General features: G+C 37.2%; 1 protein-coding gene across 1 annotated transcript; it reads left to right on the forward strand.

Annotated features, from left to right (window-relative positions):
- The first annotated feature begins 7,946 nt into the window (after positions 1–7,946).
- Positions 7,947–9,200, forward strand: PGK2 (phosphoglycerate kinase 2). The gene has a single exon (XM_014834697.3). The coding sequence runs from the start codon at positions 7,947–7,949 to the stop codon at positions 9,198–9,200; it is 1,254 nt and encodes a 417-aa protein (XP_014690183.1).
- The last annotated feature ends 10,095 nt before the right edge of the window (positions 9,201–19,295 follow it).

Here is a 19,295-nt window from a genome sequence, read left to right on the forward strand (position 1 = left end):
TTATCTCTAAATATTTTCTAATTTCCCTGTGATTTCTTCTTTAATTTATTGATTAAGAGTGTGTTGCTTAATTTCCAAAAACTTGTGAATTTTCCAGCTTTCCTTCTATTTTTGATTTCTACCTTCATCTCATTGTGGTCAAAGAGAACTTCATATGATACCTATCTTTTCAATCTGTTGAGACTTAATTTGTGACCTAATATGTGGTCCATCTGGAAAACGTACCCTGCATACTTGAGAAGAATGTGCATGCTGTGGTTGTTGGGTAGAGTGTTCTGTACATCTGTTAGATCTAATTGGTGTACTGTGTTGTTTAAGGCCTCTCTTTCCTTACTTGTCTTCTGTCTGCTGGTTCTATCCATTATCAAGAATGGGTTATTGAAATCTCTAACTATTACTGTAGAACTATGTCTCCCTTCAATGCTGCCAGTTTTTGATTCATATATTTTGGTGGTCTGTTATTATATGTGTAAATGTTTATAATTACTATATCTTCTTGCTGTATTAAGCCTTATATTACTATATAATGTTCTTCTTTGTTGCTTGTAATCTTTGTGATTTGAAGTGATATTTGTCTGATATTAGTATAGCCACTCCTGCTCTCTTTTGGTTACTATTTGCATGGAGTATCTTTTTCCATCCTTTCATCTTCAGTCTATATTTGTCTTTGGAGCTAAGTTGAGTCTCTTGTTGACAGTATATAGTTGGATAATCATTTTTTATCTATCTGCCAATCTCTGTCTTTTAGAGTTTAATTCATTTACATTTAAATTAATTATTGATAAAGAGAAACTTAAACTTCTGTCATTTTGCTATTTGTTTCCTATATGTCTTATAGCTTTTTTGCCCCTTATTTCCTGCATTGCTGTTTTCTTTCGTGCTTAATTTTTTGTAGTGAAATTCCTTATTCACTTCCTTTTGTGCATATTTTATCGCTATTTATTTTGGTTACCAAGGGGAATAATTTAACATCCTAAAATTATAACACTCTAATTTGAATTAATAGCAGCTTAACTTCAATAGCATACAAAAATCTGTCCCTTCATAGCTCTGTCCCTACCTCTTTCAATTGCTGATGTCACAAAATTACATCTTAATGCATTGTATACCCAAAAACATAAACTAATATTTTTTTAAATGCATATATCTCTTAATTTATGTATAAAACAAAAGTGGAGTTACAAACCATTTTACAAAAAAAATTGCTTTTATAATTACCCATGTATTGACCTTTTTTGAGACCCTTATTTCTTTATACAGCTTCAAGTTACTTCCAGTGTACTTTCACTCTGTAGAACTCCCTCGAGCACTTCTTACAGGGCAGGTCTACTGGTAGGGAAATTCCTCAGCTTTTATTTATCTGGAAATGTCTTAATTTCCCCTCATGTTTGAAGGACAGTTTTTCCAGGTGTAGGATTCTTGGTTAACATTTTTTTTCCTAGTATGTTGAACATCCTAGCCCACTGCCTTCTAACCTCTAAAGTTTCTAGTAAGAAATTTGTTGATAATCTTATTGAGGATCCCTTGTATATGGAGAGTCACTTCTCTCTTGCTGCTTTCAAGACTCTCTTTTTGTCTTCATCTTTTGAAAGTTTGATTATAATGTGTCTCTGTGTGGGTCTCTTTGAGTTCATCTTACTGGGAGTTCATGCAGCTTCTTGTATGTTTATATTCATGTCTTTCATCAAATTTGGGATGTTTTCAGCCATTATTTCTTCAAATACTCCTTCTGCCTCCTGCTTTCTCTATTCTCCTTCTGGACTGATAACAACACGTTTTCTGGTCCACTTGATGTTGTCCCACTGATTTTGTAGGCTCTGTTCACCTTTATTTAATCTTTTTCTTTTCTTGTCCTCAGACTCAGTAATTTCCATTGTCTTATCTTTGAGATCACTTATTCTTTCTTCCAACTGTTCAAATCTGCCTTTGAATCTCTCTGGTGAGTTTTTAATCTAGACTACTGTACTTTTCAGCTCCAGAACTGCTTTTTGGTTTATTTTTAGGTTTTCTACCTCTTTATTGATATTTCTATTTTGTTCATTCATTATTTTCTTGACTTTCTCCACATATTCCTTTAGTTCTTTGTATGCCTTTTCTTTGTATGTTTCTTTGTATGCCTTGTGATTTTTGTTGAATACTGGGCATTTGAGTCTAATAATATAGTAACTCTGGAAATCAGATTCTCCCTCTTTCCAAAGGTTTGATGTTTTTTGCTATTGCTTTTGTTTATTGTTTTGGATTATATATATATATATGCATATATATATATATATATGCATATATATATATATATATAGTCATAGGCTGTCTCTGTGCCGAGGATCAGCCTACGGTGTAACCTTAAGTTCTTCTCAAATATTTTCTTAGCCTACACTTTTCCCTAGGCATTCATGGTCACTTTCTAATTTTCCCTGTATTGCAGTTGCTTTTGAATGTCATATTCTTTACTGCCTGGCTCCCAAAAGGGAAAAAGAAAACAATGAAGAGGATGAGAGGAGAAAAAGGGCACTAGCCTTTTAAGTTTTCTGGAGGTCATTTTAGCTGGAGAAGGAGGAGCATGCAACAACAGGATGGGTGCAACAACAATAGCCAACCTGCCTCTTTGTCTGTACTCTGTGATCAGTAGCACCAATCAGTGATCAGAGCACAGATCCCTGATATTTGGAGGACAGTATGCTTTTTGCCCACCCAGGGTCCCACAATCTGCGTATGGAAGCTGCTCCTGGAAAGCTTGCAGAGCTATGTGCCACAGGGCTAGGAATGGGGAATAGATAGCTGCTACTGTGCTAAGAGAAGAAATTGATGGAAATTAACCACAACTTACTGTCCAAACCTGTGTCTTGAAGTTTCAAGCCTTCAATAGACTCCAGAGCTCCAAAATAATTATGAGACAGATTCTATCAGTGCAGGTAATTCTTGAAATCAATCAGCGTAAGACTTTCAAATTTATTCCTTTTTAAGATGGATTTGACTATTCTAGGCCCTTTGCATTTCCATATCATTTTTAGAATTAGCTCATCATTTTTTATGTAAAGAAGATTTTTGGGCTTGTGTTTGGTTTTGTGTCGAATCTATAGATCAATTTGGGAAGAATTGACATCATAACAACAGTGAATCTTTCAATCAATAAAAATGGTAAATACCTCCAATTATTTAGATACTCATTAGGTTTTCTCACAAATATTTTATAGTTTTAATTGTAGAGATATGCAGACCTTTTGTTAAATTTATTATTTAATACTTTGTGATACTATTGTAAATAAAAGTGATTTTTTTATTAATAAACTTTTTATTTGGGAGTAATTTTGAGATTTATTTTAGATAGAACAGAGAGCTCTCATATCTCTTTCACTCATTTTCCCCTAGTATTAATATCTTACATAACCATATTACATTTATCAAAACTAAGAAGTTAACATCGGTATGTTACTATTAACCAAGCTCCAAATTCTATTCAACTTTCACATTTTACTATCGACGTCCTTTTTTTCAGATCCAGAGCCAAATCTAGAATACCGTATTGAATGTAGTTATTATGTCCCCTTGATCTCCTCTGATCTATGATAGCTTTTTAACATTTTCTTGTTTTTCATAGCCTTGACAATTTTAAAGAATACCAATCAGGTATTATGTAGAAGGTCCCTAACTTTGATTTGTCTGATATTTTCTCATGATTATACTGGGGTTATGGATTTTAAGGGAGAATATCACAGAGGTAAAATATCCTTCACATTGCATCATATCAAGGCATTCATGATATTACAGGACATCACTGGTGATGTTGACCTTGATCATTTGGCTATGTTGGTGTTTGCCAAAATTCTCCATTGTAAAGTTACCATTAGTCACATTTCCATCCTCTATCCCTTGGGTGAAAGTCACCAAGTTAAGACAATATTCAAGCAGTGGATCAATTAATCTCCATCTCCAGGAGGGGAGACTATCTACACATATTATCTGAAATTCTTCTATAAGGAAGATTTGTTTCTTCTCCCCAACTTATTTATTTATTTAATTATTCATATCTGTGTGGAGTCATGTATATCATTTTATACTTTGGGTAATAATCTGATACTATTTATTTTGTTGCTTAAGTTGTGCCAGCTTTACTTTTGTACTTTCTGGCACTATAAAATGCTCTGGACTCATCATGAGTTTCCTTTCCCCTAGTCTTAGAATCAGCCATTTGTCCAAGGAGTTCTGATTTCTTTTATCAGAGGATACTATTTAGAAACCAAGGTCTCAGTCAGGGTATGTTCTCTCACCTGGGATGTCACTGCTTCTAGGCCTTCTTGTAGATGGATTGGAAATATTTGTACGTATACAAATCATGTTGTGGTAGGCAGATTAAGTACCCATCAAAGATGGCTATGCCCTATTCTCTAGAACATGTCAACATACTATATCACATAGTAAAAGGGCCACTGCAGATATAATTAAGTGACAGAATTTAAGATAGGGAATTCACCCTGGATTATCCAGGTACGTCCAAATTAATCACCTGAGTCCTTAACTGCTGAGAATTTTCTCTGGCTGAAAGTAGAAGAGACATGCAGCTGAAGTGAAAATCAGAGACATTCCAAGTGTAAGAAGGATTCAATGCATCATTGCTGGCACAGAAATACGCACCTATATGCAAGGATCTGAGAGGGCCTTTTTGGGCTTGTTAACAGCCAGCAAAGAAGCAGAGACCTCAGTTCTATAACTGCAAGTAAGTGGATTCTGCCAGAACCTAAATGAGCTTAGAAGAAAATTCTACCCAGAATCTCCCAGTAAGAACCCAGTCACCAACACCTTGATCTCAGCCTTGTGAAACCCAGAGCAGAGAAACCAGTCAAGCAAACCTGGATTTCTGACCTACAGAACTGTGAGAGAACAAAATTGTGATGTTTTAAGTAGATACATTTTTCTTTAACAGCAAGAATAAAAAACTGGTACGTATGTATATACACATATCTATAATTGTTTTGTATTTATGTGTGTGTGTATTTTGAACTTAATATGAGCTCATGCTTTTATCTCTGACTAATACAGTGCTACAGAGTTCATTCTAGTCTTCCTCTTTGTTATTTGTAACTTCTTTTGCTGAGAGTGAGAAACCAATCTACCATCATTTATTTGTTTTACTCTGGTACACATGTAAAATAGTTTCAAAATTGTTAACCTATATGCCTGTGATAAACAAATTTACCAATTACAGGATTACATTTATGTACTTGTCTTTTAGTCTTAACCTTACCAAGTGGAAACCTCTTTTCCAAGGTTACTTATCTTTTTTTTCTCCATCTTCAGTGAGATTTGTCATATATCGTACTACAGTTTGGTTCATTTGTCTGAGTCTGCATTCCCTCCTGAGATTCCCCAACATCCTGGTTCATTTTTTCATTTGCATTTATTAAAGTTCAGTCTCTATAATGTACAAATCTACAGATTTTGACAAATGCGTAACATCTTGTATTCACCACTCCAGTCCCGTGCAGAAAAGTTCTATCTTACTCAAAATCTCCCATTGCATCCCCATAATAGTTGACCACCTCCATCTTCCTCTAACGTCTGGTAACCACTGACATGTTTTCCAGATCTTTAGTTTGATCATTTTTCAAAAGTCATATGAATGGAATTATACAATATCTGCAAACTTTTAGTAAATACATTTAAGTTTCATTCATGATTTTGTATAAGTAAATGGCTTATTTCTTTTTATTTTAGAACATTCCATTGTATAGACGTATCCACTGTTGTATGGATGTCATCAGCTGAAGACTATCCAGTTTGGGGCAATTATGAATAAAGTTGCTCTAAACATTTGTATAGAGAATTTTGAGAGAATATAGGTTTTCTGTGTACTTGGATAAACACCTAGGAGTAGGATTTATGGCTCATTTTGTAAGTCTGTGTTTACATTTACAAGAAATTGCCAAATTGTTTTCCAAGTGGCTATAGCATACCTCATTCTCAACAGCAATAACCAAAACTTTCTATGGCTATGCATCTTTGACAGCATTTGTTATTGTCGGATTTTTGGATTTTAGCCATTAGAAGAATGTAGTGATGTCACTGTAGTAAATATTTAGGAGAGGAACTGCTGGGTCATGTGGTAACTCCATGTTTAATATTTTGAGGAAACGTCAACTGTTTCTTAAAGTGTCTGCACCACTTTCCACTTCTACTGGCAATATGTGAAGTACCAATTTCTCATCATCATTGTCAACACTTGTTATTGTCTGTCTTCTTTTATTATAGCCGTCCTAGTGGGTGACACCTCAAATAAACTTTTGTCAAAGTCTTGATGCTACATATTTAGTTCATTCCACTTATGGAAACTGCCATATAAACTAATTGCAAAGCCAGTTTTCATTACTAAACCAATCAGCCATAAATACTTTATCCAAAAATAAAATCTCTCACTCATTTTCAATTCAAAAAGACATTTTCATCCTCGTGAAACCATGCCTCTTTTCAGCTCATTTTCTAACTTATACAAGTAGTGAAACAAAGAGAGAGAAAAAGGAAGGGGCCTCATCATAAATTTGTAGCCTGAAAGAAATGTTACCATTATCTTCAGCGCCTTCCTGATATTCTCTTTACTGTGATCTTAGAGGATTCTCCTGAAGAAGTGACCAAGCTTTCTCTCACAGTAGTCTGAGGATGGAAGAAGCAAGGTAATGAAGACCATATAATTCTCACCCCACCCTAGAATACGTGTAAGGGCAAAGGCTAACTCCAAGCTATGCTCTTTACAGAAATATTTACCGAGACAAGGAAAACACAGAAGCATACCATGTTACCTTGAATAAACAAGTCTTCATAGAACAATTACTTCAAATTTTTCCTTTATTTGGCACTGCAGGAGTTTTTACACCTCAGTATAATTAGGATTTGACACGCCCGAGGGGGTATGTTTGTTTGTTTCTAAGAATAAGAGTAATTGTTAAAAGGAATACAGAAAAAACCAGGAGGAGGATTAGACCTCATGACCATTCTCTTTTTCTTATTTTTTTTTTTTTTTTTTTTTTATGTATGTGCCTGCAGTCTTCTGGCAACTCAGCTGGGGCCGGATGGTCTAAGATGCCCACTCACATGTGCGGTGGTTGGCGCCGGCTATTGGCGGGGCCTTTCTCTCCGCGGGATTTCTCTTCCTCCACGAGGATAGCCCAAGCTTCTTCACATGCAGGTCTCAGGGGGTTTTGTAACTTGCTGCCCAGGACTGGTAGCCACAGTAGGCAGTGCTGCGCAGGATCCACTCCTTGATAAACGTGAGTCCCATGGGCCCGCTGGTAAGTCCTCCACCGAGTGCCACCATTTCAGATCTTCCTTAATCCCTGGGGCCTCGTCCACCAAGGATATGAGCTGCAGGAACTGGGGACTGATGTCGGACAGTCTCCCGGGGCTGACGTCCGGTGATGTCCTCATGCCAGTGGTGATGCTTTTGCCCCTGGGTGCGCCGCCGGAAAGGTTGAATCCTCATAGGTAACGGCAGAGTGGGGCCCAGAGCTCCTAGACTCGAGGTGGAGGGACGGCGGCCGAGCTGCCAGCAGCCACCGACCGGGGGAAAGTGGGCGCACTACCCACCTGGGGTCAGCGCAGTGCCAGTCGCCCAGCGCTGCCTCGCAGGACCATTCCTATTCCAGTTTCTTCCTCTCCCTAACTGTCACCCTAAACTAAGTACCACTACTCCAGGTTAGCCTTCTGCCCTGACGGTTTGAGTATGCCTCGGACAACGTATTCCAAATCCAGATTGACAGGACCATTGACCAATCACAGAGCCAGATTTCCTTTCCCTAGTCTAATCACGGCTGTGTGTGGGATGCTTAGTGCTGAGAAGAAAGGGGCGGGCCAAAGGGACGGGAGTTAGAACACACCACCTGCCCCAACGACCAGCAGCAGTAAAGTGGTTCTTCAGTCCTGGGGATCCGGGTGTCAGCCTATGTCTTTGTATTGCCAAGATGTCTCTTTCTAAGAAGTTAACTTTGGACAAACTAGATGTTAAAGGGAAACGAGTCATCATGAGAGTAGACTTCAACGTTCCCATGAAGAAGAACCAGATTACAAACAACCAGAGAATCAAGGCTTCCATCCCAAGCATCAAGTACTGCCTGGATAATGGAGCCAGGTCAGTAGTTCTTATGAGTCATTTAGGTCGACCTGATGGTGTTCCCATGCCTGATAAATACTCTTTAGAACCTGTTGCTGCTGAGCTCAAATCCTTGCTGGGCAAGGATGTTCTGTTCCTGAAGGACTGTGTGGGCTCAGAAGTGGAGAAAGCCTGTGCCAACCCAGCTACTGGTTCAGTTATCCTGCTGGAGAACCTGCGCTTTCATGTGGAGGAAGAAGGGAAGGGCCAAGATCCTTCTGGAAATAAGCTTAAAGCTGAGCCAGGTAAAATAGAAGCCTTCCAGGCATCACTGTCAAAGCTCGGGGATGTCTATGTCAATGATGCTTTTGGCACTGCTCACCGAGCCCACAGTTCCATGGTGGGAATAAATCTGCCCCAGAAGGCATCTGGATTTCTGATGAAGAAGGAGCTGGAGTACTTTGCCAAAGCCTTGGAAAACCCAGAGAGACCCTTTCTGGCTATACTTGGTGGAGCCAAAGTGGCAGACAAGATCCAACTCATCAAAAATATGCTGGACAAGGTCAATGAGATGATTATTGGTGGTGGAATGGCTTATACCTTCCTTAAGGTACTTAACAACATGGAGATTGGTGCTTCCCTGTTTGATGAAGAGGGAGCCAAGATTGTCAAAGATATCATGGCCAAAGCCAATAAGAATGGTGTGCGCATTACCTTTCCTGTTGATTTTGTTACTGCTGACAAGTTTGAGGAGAATGCTAAGGTTGGCCAAGCCACTGTAGCATCAGGCATACCTGCTGGCTGGATGGGTTTGGACTGCGGTCCTGAGACTAATAAGAAGTATGCTCAAGTGGTGGCCCAAGCCAAACTAATTGTGTGGAATGGACCTGTAGGGGTATTTGAATGGGATGCCTTTGCTAAGGGAACCAAAGCCCTCATGGATGAAATTGTGAAAGCCACTTCCAGGGGCTGTATCACCATTATAGGAGGTGGAGACACTGCTACTTGCTGTGCTAAATGGAACACCGAAGATAAAGTCAGTCATGTGAGCACTGGAGGAGGTGCCAGTCTAGAGCTTCTGGAAGGTAAAATCCTTCCTGGAGTGGATGCTCTCAGCAACCTGTAGTTGATAAAGTGTTCCTTCCTACAGCTTCCTGTCCGCAGCCTTTAAGTCAACTTGATGCTTTTACATCTCAACTTGACTTCTGTTAAAATCTACCCCTGTATTAAGACCCAGGGAGTGGCCAAGGGCTGGGCTATCAGGAACTCTTAACATCAGCACAGCCAGGCAACTCATTTTAGTTCTGTCATGCATTTGCCCAACTCCCTTTAAGATCTCACTTGAACTTTACCACGAATTGTGATTCGTGGGAAGTGAGTTGCCTATTAAAGTGAGTTGAATAAGCTGAATCTCTCTCTCTCTTTATTTTAGTCCAGCTTTGTTATTGTTTCACTACTTGAAACATGGAAATAAGACAAATCCCAAGTTGTTGAGGAAGGGTGCGGTGAAGCTAACAAACTATTAAACAATAAACGTGCCCAAATAAACTGAGAAAAGTAAGTGCATGTAAGAACTCATGGGGTACCGCTGAAGCTCTGCTAAGAGGAAATTTCTTACTAAATGTGAAAGAAGAGGAATAAAGGATACTTATTAAATCCAGGAAATTAAAAAAGGAAAGAAATTAAACCCAAGGAAGGAATTACGTGTGTGCGTGTGAATGCACAAGAGTGAATGCATTAGATTGGGAGCTACACATTAAATCCAGGTTTGAAATAAAGAAGTAATTGTTTTATTTTTAAAGCAGATTGTTTAATGAATAGATAATATAACAGCTAAATCTTATAACTGGGTTTTTGAGATAAATAAAAATATGTATGTAAATAGTTTTGTCATGGGAAAAATAGAAGTATAATACTCTTCCATATTGGAAAATAGAATAAGAGAATACTAAGAATTGAAAATGCTTATTGAAGAATACTTTGCCTAGTTTGGTAGCTAGAGCTAGTCCAGGACAATGCTGTTACTATATTAAGTGTAAAAATGCAGAGTCACTTATCCCAGCTGTAATGGCCTGTGTCCCATAGCCCGAGATCAATTCTATATATCCAACATCCTGAATAATTGAGCTTAAAAATGTAACTTTAATATACCTGGAGCCTCAGCATATTTCGAAGGACAATATTAATAATGCTGTGGTAATCCCAAGGAAGATGTAGGAGTTAAGATATAGACTTAAAAACAAGTAAAAAAGAAAACCAAAATTACAGTAGTTGAAATAGGATGATAGCATATTACTCTCTTGCATAAAATTCTGGGGCAGATAGGTTGCTCTTCTATTTAGGGAACCAAACTTTTGAAACAAATCTGTTACTCTCAAGAAGTGGCTTCCATCTCTGTGTCTGAGGTGTCTGTCCGACTTTCTTCTATTTGATAGCCAACCCAAAGAGAAAGTTAGTGAAAGGTAATGTATTTCTTTTAAATACATGACCCACAAAGTTAAGGAATTCTTTTTCACTTATTCTATTGGCTATTAGTTGCATGAGAAGCCCCATTTTGCAAAGGAGGCTTGGGAATATATTCTATCTAGCTGGATACCTTGTACTCAACTAAAAATCAATAGATTCTATTACTGAAAGGAAGTAGGGAGGGATAAATACTGGGATAAAAGTAATGGTTTCTGGCAGACTGTCACTCTGGACACCCGAGTATCCATGTACAAGTATCCATATAGCCTTCTTTCCACATAGAGAAACATCTCTTCCTCAAGAAGTACAATCAAATGTGTTGTCCAGTTACTGCATCCCACTCAAAATTGGGTATCTCTGGGTGATGCACAATCTTTTCTGTGTGATCCAGTGGAGAGCCCAACAGTCTGGTGAACTCAAAATTACAGTCATGTAATTTTCTCTTACCTCCAACACCCTGTCCATACACACCAAATATGTAATGGTGGAAAAGAAATAGGATAACTGCAATAAAAATCCCCACCTAAAAAAGCCATTGGTCCATTACAATTGTGAAACAAATCATGCTGGATTGGAATTTCAAGAACTCCCTGACCTGTCAGTGGAGGATTGTCTTGGTGAGACTCTGGTTTTGTTCTCTGGGAGGAAGTTCCTAATTCATTGTCTTTTTTTGGCCCCAAGGTTGGTTATCTGGGAAATTTTTCTATTTGTAATCTCCCACACCATCTTCTGAAGCAGAGGTTGGAGAGCTGGGCTACATTAGGCCACTACATAGCTTTCCTAGTTTCTTCCATGCTGGTGCAGTTTTGAGAAACCAAGCATTTCTTTATACATCACACAATTAAAAGCCTTTCAAGGCCAGACTAGTGATTTTCAACTTTTTCAAGAATCAAGATTTCTCGTCTATTTAGTTCCATGTGAAAGAACCTCATCCAAAAATCTCTTGCACTTATAGTCCTTCCTGCTCTGACTCCTGCTTTTAATTAATTGACTTCTTTGCTGGGCCTGCTTTCCTCTTCCTCATTTTAAGAGTGGTTAAAACTCTGCAGACCTCTGAAAAAGCAGGCAGGAGTTTGAAGGCACCACATGTAGTCTGATCTTTACCTGTGATGTCCTCATATTTTTGTCTGGAAAGTCCAAGTGAGAGGCCTTTGAGGAAAACTGTGAGCAATGGTCTTTCTCTTGCTGTTTGTGGTGTTGAGACAGTTAACTTTTTCAATTCTGAGAGAACTCACTTTCCTGACCTATTAGTCAATTTAGGTTGCAGACATAAGCAGCTTGTCCAATATTTCCTGGATGTGTTCATTCTTTGCTGTAATATTTTGCCTAAAACAGCATGGAACAACCAAAACATACGATATTCTGCCTCTGTCTAAACACTTGCTCTGTAGCTTTAGGCTCTGTGGGAATGTGTTCTACCTACTACAGTTTTACAGGCAACAGTTTTACCAAATGCTACAGCAAAAAACTGATGATCACCTTCCAGTCTTCCATGTCTCTTTACTCACCTCTTCCGACCTGACCCCTAAGTGAATGTCGTATTTTATAAGTTTTATTAAGGCAGTATCTCACTTACTGGTACCAATTCCTACATTAGTTAGTCTATAGACTGGTGGTTTTCAACTAGGGACAATTTTCCCCTGTAGGGGATATTTCCCAAAGAATGGACACATTTTTATTTGTCATAACCAGGACAAGGAAGAGGTGTTGTAGGCATCTAGCAATTGTGGCCAAGGATGCTACTAAATAATCTAAAATGCATAAGCCAGCCATCACAGCAAGAACTATCTAGCCCAATGTGTCAACATAGAAATTTCTTTCTCTCTCATGTGACATTTGAGGATGGTTATGGGTAACTACTTTTCCTGAGCTCCTCCCAGGACCCAGGCTAGCAAAATGGTTCTGCTGTCATCCGTACATGGCTTCCATCTCTAGGAGAAAGAGGGTCAATTCAGTTGTTGACGTTTTCCAGACAACTGGATAGGGAAAGAGGAATCCAGAGCAAGCATCATATCTTGAAGGAAGAGAGTGAGAAGTCACACACACCCAATTGCTTACATCTCTTTGGCCTGAACTCAGTAATATGATCATAACCTAGCTCATAAGGAACAAGGGAAATGTAGTCTCTGGCTCGGTAATCATGGGTCTAGTTAAAACCATTACTAAAAGGAAGAATAATAAAAGGTGAATTTAATACAACATAAAAAAAGGAACCTATTAAAAATTTTACAATACACTGGAAGATCCATGAATATCATGCTTTTGTTCATGGTTATCTCCAAGATAAAGAGGAACAGCTAGAGAATAACTACACTTCACGGAAAAAAGTATGAAAGAAGTTAAAATGAGTTAAGAAGACAATAACATGAGATTGAAAATAAGCTGGCAAAACGTACAAAAAGGAATGACAAATTCAAGTATTACTAGTACAAAATATTAAATGGGGTTAGAACAAGTAAATAAAAGACTTGAAACTACAGAAAAAAGAATCAATGACCTGAATTAGAAGATTGGGGAAAAAAGAGAATTCAATGCAGACTTAGAAAGTAAAAGATATTACTTTGATAAAAATATCTGTATTGAAGTAGCTTATTCCTAGTAACATTGGTTAACAAAACTGTGATGAAATAATTTTTTTAAAGAGTAGGTCCTATATTTCATGGCCTTATGCTTCCCTTAACTTTGCTTTTAAGTCATTTCACATCTTAATTAGTTATTAGAAGTCTCCTAGGGATTGTGTCAAAGTTTGTATTCCTTAAATCAATGTGTGTTAATAATAACATGAAAGGTGGGGATATAAGATAAAAAGTAAGTGTAAAATAATTGGAAAATGACAAATTAGAAAAGCATATGAGCTTATAAAAAAAAGGATGTTTCAGTTGGCATCTCCTCACCTTGGAGACTCTGGAATTCCTCTCCCTGCATTGTGGCCTGGGATCTTTCTCCAGGCAGTAGACAGGGCACCTGTGGGCTTGCCTTCTCGGTTTCCTCTCCCTCAAATGTTGTTTCACAAATTTCACCTGGTTTTTCAGTTGTTTCGGATGAGAGGGTCTATCTAGCCCCTGCTATTCCAGCTTAATCAGAAGTAAAGGCTCAAATCTTTATTTTCAAAGTTTTACACCAATACTCTTTTTAAGATCCAGTTGAGCTGTGGATATGTGAACGTTTTCTAATTTCCCCTCCCTTCTTTTCTAATATTGGCAAAGAAAATATTTTTTTTTCTGGATCAGGGTCACTTGTTTTTAATATATTTTATTTTTTAGATTCATAGTAAAATTGAACAGAAAGTATGGAGAGTTTCCATATACTCCATTTCCACACACACACAACCTCCCAGACTATCAACATCCAGCACCAAAGTGGTAGATTTGCACATCATTGTCTCCAAAGTCCATAGGTTAGATGAGCGTTCACTCAGTGTTGTTCATTCTAAGGGTTTTGACAAATGTATAATGACATGTATCCACTATTAGAGTTTCATACAGAATAGTTTCACTGTCCTAAAAATTCTCTGTGCTCTGACTATTCACCCTTCCCTCACCCCAGCAACCACTGACCTTTTTACTGTCTCCATGATTTTGTTTTCTCCAGAATGTCATATAGGTGGAATCATAAAGTATGTAACATTTTCAGATTGGCTTCCTTCACTTACTAATACGCATTTAAATTTCCTCCATATCTTTTCATGGCTTGATAGCTCCTTTCTTATTATCTCTAAATAATATTCCATTGTCTGGACATATCACAGTTTATTTAACCATTCACGTACTGAAGGACACCTTGATTGCTTCCAAGTTTCGGCAATCATGAAAAAAGCTACTATAAACATCTGTGTGCAGGTTTTTGTGTGGACGTAAATTCTTAATCCTTTGGGTAAATACCAAGTAGTGTGATTGCTGGAGCCTATAGTAAGAGCATGTTTAGTTTTGTAAGAAACTGCCAAACTGTCTTCCAAAGTGGCTGTATCATTTTTCATTTCCACCAGCAATGAACGAGAGTTCCTGTAGCTCCACATCCTCACCAACTGTTGTCAGGTTTTTTTTTTGTCATTCTAATGGGGTATAGTGGTATCTCCTTATTGTTTTAATTTGCAATTCCCTGATAACTTAAGATGTTCAATATCTGAGGGTTTTTTTGTTTTTGTGTTTTTTTGGTGAGGAAGATTCACCCTGAGCTAACATCCGCTGCCAATCTTCTTCTTTTTGCATGTGAGCTGCTGCCACAGCATTGTCACAGATGAATGGTGTAGGTCTGTGCCCAGGACGCCATCCCAGGCTGCTGAAGTGGACTGTGTCAAACTTAACCACTAGGCCACTGGGGCTGGTCCTCAATATCTTTTCATATTTTTATTTGAAATCTTTATATCTATTTTGGTGAGATGTCTATTAAGATCATTTATCCATTTTTTTAAAGCAGGTTTTTCATTTTCTTACTGTTGAATTTAAGAGTTTTCTGCATATTTTGAATAACAGTCCTTTATCAGACATATCTTTTGCAAATATTATTCTCCTGGCTGCTGCCTTGTCTTCTCATTCTCTTCACGTTGTTTTTCTCAGAACCCAAGTTTTTAATTTTAATGAAATCCAGCTTAGTGATTATTTATTTCATAGATCATACCTTTGGTATTGTACCTGAACAGTCATCCACATACCCAAGGTCATAAGGTTTTTCCTACGTTACCTTCTAGGAGTTTTATAGTTTTGCATTTTACATAGGTCAGTGATCTATTTAGAGTTAATTTTTTGAAGAGTGTAAGCTCTGTGTCTAGATTCACCTTTTGCAAGTGGATGTCCAATCGTTCCAGCATGATTTGTTGGAAAGGCCATCTTTACTCCATTGTATTGCCTTGCTCCTTTGTCTTAAACATCAGTTGACTGCATTTATGTGGTTCTATTTCTGGGCTTTCTATTCTGTCCCATCAATCTGTCTCTTTTTCTTGCCAGTACCACAGTGCCTTGATTACTGCAGCTTTTTAGTAAGTCTTGATATATGGCAGTGTCAGTTCTCTCACTTTGTTCTCCTCTTTCCATATGGAGTAGGCTATTCTGGGTCTTTTGACTCTCCACTTAGAATTAGTTTGTTGATACCCACAAAATAACTTTCTGTGATTTTGTCTGGGATTGTGTTGGATCTATAGATCATGTTGGGAAGAACCGACATTGAGTCTTCCTATAGGTGAACATGGAATATCTCTCCATTTATTCAGTTCTAGTTTGATATCTTTTATCAGAGTTTTGTATTTTCCCTGATATAGATCTTATCTGTATTTTGTTAGATTTATACCTATGAATTTCCTTGTAGGGGGTTCTAATGTAAATGATAATATGTTTTTAATTTCAAATTTCACATGTTCTTTGCTGGTATATAGGAAAGCAATTGAATTTAGTACATTAACCTTGTTGCCCACAACCTTACTATAATTGCTTATTAGTTCCAAGAGGGTTTTTTGTCATTTTTTTCAGATTTTCTAAATAGATGATCTTATCATCTGTGATTTTACTTATTTCTTCTGAATATGTATATCTTTGTTTCTTTTTCTTGTCTTATTGCATTAGTGGACTTCTAGTACAATGTTGAAAAGAAGCAGTGACAGAGGATATCCCTGCCTTTTTCCTGATATTAGCTGGAAAGCTTCAAATATCTTAGCATCAAGTTAGCTGTAGGCAGTTTTGTAGATGTTCTTTATCAGGTTGAAGAAGTTCCCCGCTATTCCTAGTTTACCAAGAGTTTTTATCATGAATGGGTGTTGGATTTGTCAAGTACTTTTTGTGCATGTATTGATATGATTGTGTGATTTTTCTTCTTTAGCCTGTTGAAATGATGGATTACATTGATTTGTGAATGTTGAACTAGGCTTGCACATCTGGAATAAATCATAGTTGGCCATGATGTTTAAATCTTTTTACACATTGTTGAATTTAATTTTCTATTATTTTGTCGAGGAATTTTGCATCCTCTGTTTATGACAGATATTACTCTGTAGTTTTCTTTAATTTTAGTATCTTTGCTTTTGGTTTGTGGGTAATACTAGCCTCATTGAATGAGTTAGGAAGTATTCCCTCTGCTTCTATCCTCTGAAAGACATTGTAGATGATTGCTATAATTTCTTCTTTAAATGTTTGGTAGAATTCACCAGTGAACCCACGTGGGCCTAGTGTTTCTGTTTTGAAAGGTTATTAATTATCAATTTATTTTCTTTAATAGATACAAGACTATTCAGTTCATCTATTTCTTCTTTTGTGAGTTTTGGCAGATTGTGTCTTTCAAGGAATTGGTCCATTTCATCTAAAGTTATCAATATTGTGGGCATTGATTTGTTCAGAGTATTCCTTTATTATCCTTTTAATGTCCATGAGATCTGTAGTGATGCTCCTTCTTTCATTTCTGATATGAGCAATTTGTGTCTTCTTTTCTTTTTTCTTAATCAGCTTGGCTAAAGGCTTATAGATTTTATTAACATTTTCAAAGAACTAGCTTTTGTTTTGTTGATTTTCTATTGTTTTTTTTTTTTTGTCTTATTGCTTTCTGCTCTAGTTTTTATTTTTGTTTTCTTATGCTTCCTTTGGATTTAATTTATTTTTCTTTTTCTAGTTTTCTAAGGTGGAAGCTTAGATTACTTTAGTTTTAACTAAACATTCTATGTGATTCTATATTCTCTCCTTTCTTTGCATATCAATTGTATTTCCTTTTTTTACTTTTCTTAGTGGTTGCCCTCGAGTTTGCAATATACATTTGCAACTTATTCAAATCCACATTTCAATAACTCCATACCACTTTACTGGTAGTACAAGCAACTCATAACAAAATATATTATATATAATAACAAATATATAATAACAAATATATTCCTAGTTATTGATAATGGTTGTTTTAAATTCATAGTCTGATGATTTCATTATCTCTGCCATATCAGGGTCTGGTTGTGATGCTTGCTCTGTCTCTTCAAACTGGGGGATGGTGTTTGCCTTTAGTATGCCTTGTAATTTTTTGGTGAAAGACAGACATGATGTAGTGAGCAAAAGCAACTGTGGTAAATAGGTCTTTAGTAATGCAGTGGTAAGATGTGGGGGTAAAGGAATTATTCTACAGTCCTATGATTAGGTGCCAGTCTTTTAGGGAGCCTATGTCCCTTGGCTGTGAACTTCACTAGTGCCTTTCTGTTTTGTTTTGTTTTCAACCTCTTTGTTGGTACAGGATGGATAGAAAGGGCTGGAGTTGGGTATATGCCTGCCCCCTTAAAGCTAGAACAGAATGAGTTGGATGTTTCCCTTCCACCAGGTCAGTTAGTGTCTGATAAATCCCCAATAGGTTAGGCTTTGGTAAAATTGTTTCTCTGTAAGACAGGCTTTGTTAAGTAGATCAGAATGCTCTGTCATATCTGGAAATGGCTACTTTCTCCCAACCTCCTGCCAGAAGGCTGAGTGGATTTTTCTCCAATCTCTACTAACAATCTGGTAGAGCTCCTGGAGGTAAAACTCACAAAAGTGAGTGTGGGCCCCTCCCTGCCCCCAACGACTGGGTCCCACTGGAGTTTTCATCTCTGAGGCTGGTCAACACTGAGCTTCCCACAGTTCCTCAATTACAGTCCCAGTTCTGCTACACTCGTACTGCTTTCTGTGGAGTTTTTTGTTGGTGGTTTTCTGCTCTGGTAAATTGTGATTCTCTGTATCTGCCTGTCTGTCTCTCCAATTTAAGGGGGCTGCAATTTGCTCTGTGACTTGACTTCTCTGACAGATCTAAGAAGACTATTTTATTTTTCAGTTTGTTCAGCTTTTTACTGGTTAGGACAGAGTGGCGACTTCTAAGCTCCTTACGTGCTGGACAAAAAGCTGAAAGTCTGGTTTTGCTTTTATTTTTGTTTTCAGATTCAAACATATTTTTGATTTCTTAACATTTCTTCAGATATTATATGATGGAATATATTGCCAGTAGGAAAATGAGATAATAGATTTTACGTCTGCTAAAAGTGTCTGTTCTTCAAACAAACCCCATCCACTATTAATTTCATGCATAGGATAATTTCCCTTAGGAGAAAGCTGTTTCTCAGTCTAACATATAACTCAGCTCTAAAACCTTTCTGTAATGCCAGGCTGTAATGCCTTACACCTTGAATTTGAGTTGAAATCTCATGATTTTCCCCGATATTTTATCTGATGTCACGGGCTATATGAGCTTTCTCATATGGAAACAAATCAATGTATGTCCAAATATTCATGTCGATTCTTCCTTGATTAAAATGATAGGCCAATAATTTATTTTTTTGAGGATTCCAAACCACTGGGTTTGTTTTCGTTTTCACTTTGTTTTCTGATTGTTGCTGTTTTTAGTTTTGATAAACAAATTTATTATTTTGTGTTAGAATAACAAAACATTCTTAAAACTAAATTGAAAAGTAAGGGAAGGAAAAGAAAAAACATGGTTATACCAGGGTTTACAGAGTATGAGCAAATAATGGTGGTGGATTTCCACCAGTTTTTCTAAAGCAGTTTGAATTTATAAAAGCAATAAGTTTCAAGCATTTCATCACAGTTTTTGTGAAACCAGATTGAGGCATAGATAAGCAAACTGAGAAACAGTGGATTTGACCCATTGCCTACAAAATCAGTTACATAAAAGCCAGCATCACAGTTATTATTTGCAAGCCAATGAGAATAGCAATATAAACACTTTCCTTTGCTTCTCATATTATAGTGCCATCAAGATTCCCAAAGGCTGTAGTGTAATTTTAAATCACTACATGGATAAACTTTGCAAA

Source organism: Equus asinus, chromosome 8, assembly GCF_041296235.1.
Source record: "Equus asinus isolate D_3611 breed Donkey chromosome 8, EquAss-T2T_v2, whole genome shotgun sequence".
Lineage (NCBI taxonomy): Eukaryota > Metazoa > Chordata > Mammalia > Perissodactyla > Equidae > Equus > Equus asinus.